Below are 8983 nucleotides of genomic sequence, written 5' to 3'. Positions count from 1 at the left end.
GAGAAAGAAAGAAATGAAAGAGAGAGAGAGAGAGAGAGAGAAAGAGAGAGAGACAGGAAGGCAAATAAACAAAGATTTAGTACCTGGCAACACCACCATAATCCAACCCTTCTTCTCCCTTAAAGATAATGTATAGTCTTCGTCTCAAGTCATATGGAGCTAATCTCATTATCTGCAATGAAACAATATAATACATTATTACACAACACAGGAACAATTTCAGAAACAACTAAAGCAGTGCAATAACAGGGACATATGAAGTAGAAAAATCAGTTTTTAAAAATTAACCATTTTATACAGACAAATATCAAACAAATCTTATAGGTTCCCATCTGATTCAGGAAGAATCAGATGGGAATGTTTTTCTTTTGAAAATATTCTGTTAAAACAACATCATATAATGTCAGCTTTCTCATGCTTGTATGAGTAAGACAGAATTTGTTGAGGCAGATTCTTTGTGGCCTGAGGCTCATCTTGTTATCAATCCTTATCTGTTTCCATGCAAGGACTGACATGTTTTTGATAGAAGAATGTATGACAGGAATGCTCATTTACAACCATTACATGATATCAAGACAAGGATACATAGTATGAACATTTAGAGGCTAAAAGGCAGTAGGCTGGCAGAGTCAGAAAAACAACAGGGTTGATTGTTTTTCATTCTTATAAGGTCAATAAAATAAAATACCAGTCAAGTATTGTAGGTCGATGTAATCCCCAAAATATGTAGCCTCATATCTGTATCAGAAATCAATAGAAGAGATTTTATACAGTTATGTATGTTTTGTGATTATCTCATATTACCTAACTTGGTCTGTCCATACAAAGTATGTGAACATTCACATAAGTAACCATCTTCAACTTAAAAGAATTCGATTTCCTCTTCAAAACCTGTGTGTCCACACATTTCTCTCTTGTATGCTAGGTGATGGGCATGCATGCACAAGAGCACAGCTTAGGAGAAACACTGATTGAAACCGTATATTATAAATGAAGGTTTTAATTCTTCTCTAGCCTATAGGTATGTATACATTTGAAGGAATAGGGCACATAATAATGATTAAAGAACAATCAGGTTAAAATGTGTGATGGTAGTCTGAGAAAGATGGTTCTGCAATTTCTTGCTGGACAACCGGCACAAATGATTCGTTTATAATGATCAAATGTTATGTGCTGTACATAAGCTCACCCATTCCATCAAATCAACATTGCTTGAACAGGTGTACAGTGTACTACATGTCAGGTGTTGAAGTGATCACAAAGCAACATGAGATGAAGTGATTTGCTCAAGAACAAAATGTAGCACCTGGTTCAGAAATTGAAACCATGATCTCACAATAATGAGTGCAACAACCTAACCACTAGACCATGCGGCTTCACAGATTGAAATGTAGAACTGAAGTAAAATTACAACAGATGAGTCAAACAATCTTGAAATTTTAAATTAGTTATGTTACATCTGCTTAGGTGCAGAAACCTTTATAAATAGGGAGCTGTCTGCTAAAGACATTAGCTACGTCACACTTACTTGAGTAAATGAATCTTCAAATAGATTATCTCTGGATACAGTGATTTTCACGTGACCTTGAAGTGCATTGGAGTGGCATAAGTAACGGAACTGACCCAATTTCCAACGGAAACTCCTCTCGTACTGTATTGGAACTCCAAAAGGACCCTTGGGACTGAAAACAAACATAAAATTAAAATACAGAAATTATTTTCAACAATTACAACACAATATTTACTTATACAAGGAAATTATTTAGATTAATTTTTATCAATATTTTTGTAACCATACATACTAGGTTTGATCATTAAGTATCAAGACGGGTGCCATAAAAACAAAATTACAACACGTACCAATTTGGCATTTAATCTCCTTCAAAGTAGTCCCTTTCGGAAGCGACACACTTAATCCAGTGCTGTTTCCATCCATGGAAGCATTCCTGGAACTGGTTTTCTGGGATAACCAGCAGCTGCATCATTGCATTCACTTTGATTTCCTTGATGTCCTGAAATCTTCCTTTCAAGCAGGATTTGATATTTGGAAAGAGGAAAAAGTTGCAAGGGGTGAGATCTGGGGAATACGGTGGCTGTTGGACCTGAGGAATGCTGTGCCTAGCCAAAAGCTGTTGCACAATGTGCACTGAATGGGTAGGTGCAATGTCATGGTGCAATTGCCACTCATCGGATGCATGTAATTATGGCATTTTCCGATCAATAGCATCCCACAAACGCCGCAAAACGTCACAGAATACTCCTTGTTTACTGGTCTGACCAAGTGGAGCATACTCATGATGTAGTAAAAGAAAATAGTCAGCAGTGTCTTCACATTGCTTCGGTCTCGGAGAGTTTGGGGTCTTCCACTGTGAAGACTGAGCCTTTGTTTCGGGATCATAACAGTAGACCCACGATCCATCACCTGTTATGACAGTTTTCATAAAACTCAACACAATCAAGGAGATCTTATGCAACTGAAACCTGACTATCTTTTTGGTCAGCTGAAAGCAGTTTTGGCACAAACTTGGCAGACACATGTCTCATACCCAAATCTTCAGTGATAATGGACTGAACTGAACCATAGCTAATCTGCACATCCTCTGATAACTCACGGATGGTGATTCAACGATTCCCTCTCACAGCTGCATGCACATCTGCAATGTTTTTCTCAGTTCTGCTGGTTGCGGTGCTCCCAGAACGTTTGTCACTATCAGCATTTTTTTAGCCATTTTGGAAACATTTGAACCACTCGTACATTTGTGTGCAGCTCATACACTTTCTGCAACTTTGAGTAGGCCTCTGAGAAGATATCACCAAGCTTTTGGCAAAATTTGATGCAGATTCTCTGCTCAACTTTCTCTGTCATGGTCAATGCAACGATCACACGCTACACACGTTCCTTCCAAGCACTGCTGTAAACAGCAGAAGTGAGCTAGAGCATTAAAACTTAGTGCACATGCACAGCAGAGTTCAAGATCAATCTGTGCCAAGCAGCTTCACTCTGCATGCTTTAGCTTTGTTACTATGGCAACAATCCGGCTACTTATTGATCAGACCATGTATAATTTACATCAGTGTATAACTGAACTTTGACTTCTCTCAAAGCATTTTACTTATTATTACCATTCTATGGTTAAAGCAGCGAGCTTGTAGAATCATTAGCACATCAAACAAAATGCTTAGTGGTGTTTCATCATTCTTCCAAGGTGGATAAAACAAATACTAGGTGAGTACTGGGACTGATGTAACTAACCATCCCCCGCTCTGAAAATTGCTAGCCTTATGCCAAAATTTGAAATCATTATCATTTTAATATGGGTATTGATAACCACATGTGTAGTGTTTTTGATATTTTTAATTATTTCATTACTGATGTTCAATATTCCTTCTGTAACACCAACTCAGGAGGCGCAATGGCCCAGTCGTTCGGTCATAGGATCGCGGTTTCGATTCCCAGACCGGGCGTTGTGAGTGTTTATTAAGCAAAAACACCTAAAGCTCCATGAGGCTCTGGCAGGGGATGGTGGTGAACCCTGCTGTACTCTTTCACCTCAAATTTCTCTCACTCTTTCTTCCTGCTTCTGTTGTGCCTGTAATTCAAAGGGCCAGCCTTGTCACACTGTGTCACGCTGAATATCCCTGAAAACTACGTTAAGGGTACACGTGTCTGTGGAGTGCTCAGCCACTTGCACGTTAATTTCACGAGCAGGCTGTTCCGTTGATCGGATCAACTGAAACCCTCGACGTCGTAAGCGACGGAGTGCCAACAACAACAACAACACCACCAATTCATCACCATCAGCTGTCCATTTATCTGAGAGGTTATTATTTCCAGAATGCACAACATGGCCAACACTCTTTAAAGTAAATAATCTATGATATGGTTATGTACCAAGTAAATCACAGAAGTTATAAAATTATTTATCACCAGATAAAGAAGATGTATCGAAAGCTTCACAAAGATTACACAATAACAGCAGCATTAATGATCTTACCCTTTGCAAGGACCTCCTCGAGGATCTTGGAATGTCGTAGTCCTAGTGTTGTGATCCACAAAGTAACGGACATTTTCAGTTGTGTAACGCATCTCCCAGCCTTCAGGTAGCGGATCTTCTTGAAGGGTTCTGCTAAGATATAAACATGACAATGAAATGAGACAGGGGATCATTTGAGAAAAAGTAAAGAGGTAATATTAAGTAAGAGGGGACAAAAATAGAATTTTATAATTCTTCTCCATTTTATAATATTTTTCTGTGACAGTATACCTAATAATTTCTGAACAATCTTAGAATATGAGATAATTAAGATTAATGTTTTCGCAATAGAATGTTATTTTTAGTCAGAGATTCCCTTCTGTAAAGACAATTTTAAAAAAATAAAATAAAATAAATCCTCATTATGATGGTGATAAATGACAGCATGTCTTATAATTTAATCCTTTTGATATCAACCCACTTGGGACCGCTTTGGTCCTTTCATATAAAGTTCCTGTTTTAAAAAGATCTACATTAAAACCTAGCAAAATTTCGTTCTAATTACCTTCCAAACTTCAGCTTATTAAGGACAAGTTATTTTACAAAATTCTTCGTTATTTTCGTAATTAATTGAAATAAAGACAGTGTATTTTGACAGAAGTATAATAAAAGTGTTAATAAACTCTTTTTAATATGTTTCATATTTAGTGAAGAACCAATTCTAGTACCAAATATATAAGACTTACCCTTGTGTCCTTGGGTCTTCCCATTGAGTTGTTCGATTTTTGTGATTAACAAAATAAACTCTTCCATTTGCATCAACTCTCTTCTCTGTAAAAGTTCACACAAAATATTGTTAGCAACTGTGAACAGTAACAAACATCTAACAATTATAGTTAAAATAAAACTGTGCTAAACAAATTTGTGTTCAAAGAAAACTACCTACAACCATTCTCATTATGACTCTTCCATCCTTAACATAAAAAATATTGATTTCTACAGACGAATTCCAGAAGAATTAAGGATTATTACAGTCTAATGAATTAACCTTAATATATAATTGATACTTATTTTATTGACATGGTGGAAAAAAAAATCAAGCCAACAAATGCAGGAACTGAACTCATAACATCTAGTATCCTCAGAAGTGCTATAAATTAGCTATTGTTATAATAACAATAGCTAATTTATAGCACTTCTTAAACAAAACCTATCCAATGTATTTCACCTATTATATGTAAAATCTCTAAACTATGTATAGTATGAAGCACAGATTAATGTGATAGGTCATAGACACAAGATTTTGTTACAGTCACTGTCATTCTATATCACTTCTGATAAATTTGTTTAAGTGTATTTTTGGCTATATACCAAAACTAATCCTTATTCTTCTCAATGGTTTAATATTTTATCCAATAAATTATGCTGGCTTAAACGGACATTGTGCAATAATTATTTTAGCTGTGATCATTATTCGTTAAAACTAATCATTTCCACTAGTCAATATCATCTGTATTATTGTTTCAATTGTCTGTATTTCCCGTTAGCAAAAGTCTCCTGCACAAGATCTCTCTATATCTTGCAGTAATTCGGTCATGCCAAATGCAAGAATTATTCTTCTCGTATTAGTTGTTACCACTTCCTACCAAAATTTTATTTCTCTAATCAAATGTACTTTGATCTTGTATATTAGAACAGCGTATAAAGGTTTTGAAACTGCAACTTGAACACACTTAAACACTTAGGTAGAGTCATGCACAGCCATGGCATTCCTCATTCTATCTTGTATTAAATCACATCAGAATAGATAACATTGCTTTCAATGGCAGAGTAGCAACAGATCCACCAAACATTTACCAGCAAGATGAAAAGAACACTAGAATATGGTGATGGTAGTGGTGGTGCTGCTGCTGCTTCTGTTGGTGATAGAACTGATGCTGATGCTGCCAGTGATGTTGCTGCTGCTACTACTACTGATAATGATGCATCTCATCATCATCATCATCATCATCACCGTCGTCGTCGTTTAACGTCCGCTTTCCATGCTAGCATGGGTTGAACGATTTGACTGAGGACTGGTGAAACCAGATGGCTACACCAGGCTCCAATCTGATTTGGCAGAGTTTCTACAGCTAGATGCCCTTCCTAACGCCAACCACTCAGAGAGTGTAGTGGGTGCTTTTACGTGCCACCGGCACAAAGGCCAGTCAGGCAGTACTGGCAACAGCCATGCTCGAAATGGTGTGTTTTATGTGCCACCCGCACAAGAGCCAGTCCAGGGGCACTGGCAACGATCTCGCTCAAAAGTCCTTACACATGCCGCGGGCACAAGTGCCAGAAAGGCGTCGCTAGGCACAGATGCCATATACATATACATTACACACACAAACACACACATCAGAAACACATGAAACATTGTTGGTAATATATGAGAACAATGAAAACGAATTGAATACAGACCCCATCCCTGAGGCAATGCATCCTGTGTATCTGTTTCAGATGCTAGCATTGGATTCTGTGGATAAAGAAACCGCTGTTGTAGGTGTTCCATGCTTCTGTTGTTTCGCCATTGTTGCCATTGCTGCCAGTTCAGAACCATATCCATGCTAGGTTTCTGCCATGTTGTCGTGCGAGTGTTGTGGTCAACGTAATATACTCGGTTACGGCTGTCCACTCGACGTTCCCATCTTTAATAGGAAAGATTAACAAGGGTATTGATATTATTCATCATCAACACAAAATTTGTAAGTATGCTAAAAAAAAAAAATTAAGAAGTTTAAAATAATCATCTAAGTATGACAATGTATGTACACTATCAATAGGCCAGTTGTTGAGGTATTTGTCCTGAGATAACATCTCTTATGGACATGCTGTGTTAAAAACAATAAATATCAGAGGAAGGCAAAAACTCAACCAGCCAGTCACACACTCAAAAGAGAAAGAAAAAGTGAATAAAACATTCACTTATGATGAGAATAGCCATTCGACTGAATAGAAATCTGATATATGCAATTGGGGCAATATTAGATTAAAACAGTTGTCTATGTATCATACTTAATGTATATATAGGTGATAGGCCAGTGACTGCAGTATTTATCTTGAAATAACATTTCCTATGGACATGCTGGGTTAAAAACATGTTATCTTAGGACAAATACTGCAGTAACTGGCCTATCACCAGTGTATCTATATTAACAATGTACACATATATGGTTATAGGTACTGGTCAATAATATTAATCTTCTTGAGAAAGATTACTTACTTTTATCCTGCTTGAAATATTTTTTACTTGTTAGTGTATGATGTCGTTAATTTTTAGCTTCAGATTGAAATCAGTTTTAAAATCAAATTATTGGTCAATGAAATTTCATTTAGTTATAATTATTATTCCACTGAAAATTTGATCGTTAAGAAAGCTCATTATGGAAATCTTTGATAATAGGATGCCCACTTTCGTTTTGTCAAACTATAGCTGGTATCACTTTGTTTAATGGCTGCAGAACAACTTGTTTTCTTTTGCTGGTGTTGTGCTACAAGTCTTTTTTTTTTCCTTTTTTTTTTATGTTACCAAGAATATTACTTTGGTACAATTAAGAAATATTTTGTGTTATTGTTGTCGTTAATTTTTCTACCAATGTTTAAGAGAAGATTGCAATTGTATCAGATTATTAAAAATTTGTTTTTGTTGTTCATGCCATTTATTTTCAGGTTTTTCTTTATAAGAGGGCAGCAACAACACAAAATCAACAAGAAAAAGTAATTCTGAATTACATCAAAACATTTCTTCAATGACGAACTGACCACAACACAGAGTCAGAGGAAATGTTCTTCAGCAGCTGCCAAATGAAGCAATACTAGCTATATTTTGCCAGAGCAAAATTATCGCCCTATTGTGAAAAATCACCTTCATTATAAGTAACTCGTAGTAGTAATTTATTTATAATGAATACATAAGCCCACTTGCCAAATAATTTCCAGTGCCCCACTAATGTCTGCTGATACCTTGGTATTCACAGTGCCCCAAGAGGATGCTATCACCTAAGCTGAGAAAAACTGCTCTACTAAGAAAGAACTAAAATAGTCAGGCTTTGAGTATGCCTTAAAATATGCATAAGGCCAAATATCTAATGCTTTTGCTTAGTACAAAAAATATTAATCAAACAGAAGCAAAATTAATTAAAAATCCACATGGACCAAACATAGTGAAGATAATTAAATATCTTATACGAAGGAACAAGGGAGCTAAATATTACAGGTAACTATTCCCTAAATCATTTTTTTTTTTTTTTGCATTGTAACTAATCTGGTTGCCACATCATTCAAAATGATCTCCTCAAATAAACTAGGTCCTGAGACAGAATGTAATGCACCTCCAGATCAAAATGCTGCTTCAAATCACATCAGGGTTAACATCTAATTTTATGGAACAAACTTCTGAATGAAACAAGTCAATGGATAGAGTACAAGCTTTTGAAAGCTAAATGTACTAATACTTCTTTGTCACTTCCATTTTCAGCAAACTGTGAACTAGTGACTGACACAGTCTTCCATTTCCTTGAACTCAAATATCCAGTAAGGCTATTATTATTCATAGATGCATGTAATAACAAAAAAAATTAAAATTTGAAATACTGACCCATGTGGAAGAGGTCTTTCCCATGTAGTAGTTCGAGTGTTGTGGTCCACATAATAAACACGACCCTGAGGATCAAATCTCATCTGCCAACTAGAAATTGGTAACAAAAAATTTAAAAAGAAAAACATAATTACCATTTTATTATATTTCTTCAAATATAAACAGAAAAAAGATTATAGCAAACAAATAACGAGCTAATCAACTCTTTATTGAATAACAAAATCCCTACTGTTAAATATGTATCTCCAGTTTTTGAAAATAAATCTCTCTGAATAGTCTTACTACAGGTGGAACACCAAATATTTTAAGCAAGAAGATTAATTTTACAAAACTGAGTTAAAATGCTTGCTTTTTTTTTTTTTTTTTTTTTTTT

At 35.7% G+C, this 8983-nt stretch overlaps 1 protein-coding gene across 3 annotated transcripts in view; it reads right to left on the bottom strand.

Moving 5' to 3' along the window:
* Window positions 1-8983, bottom strand: part of LOC106883192 (E3 ubiquitin-protein ligase Su(dx)) — a 152256-nt gene that overhangs the window by 9100 nt on the left and 134173 nt on the right. For 2 of the 3 annotated variants that reach the window (XM_052968641.1, XM_052968643.1), the window contains 6 exons: window positions 8611-8700; window positions 6435-6661; window positions 4721-4805; window positions 3996-4127; window positions 1529-1682; window positions 84-172 (listed from right to left, as the gene is read on the bottom strand). In XM_052968641.1, the coding sequence (XP_052824601.1) occupies window positions 84-172; window positions 1529-1682; window positions 3996-4127; window positions 4721-4805; window positions 6435-6661; window positions 8611-8700 (777 nt within the window). The remainder of the gene's footprint in view (window positions 1-83; window positions 173-1528; window positions 1683-3995; window positions 4128-4720; window positions 4806-6434; window positions 6662-8610; window positions 8701-8983) is intronic. The other variant, XM_052968642.1, reaches the window with a different exon arrangement.

The sequence above is a fragment of the Octopus bimaculoides genome, chromosome 6, assembly GCF_001194135.2.
Source record: "Octopus bimaculoides isolate UCB-OBI-ISO-001 chromosome 6, ASM119413v2, whole genome shotgun sequence".
In the NCBI taxonomy this organism is placed as follows: Eukaryota; Metazoa; Mollusca; class Cephalopoda; order Octopoda; family Octopodidae; genus Octopus; species Octopus bimaculoides.
This window is presented reverse-complemented; position numbering and strand designations above follow the sequence as displayed.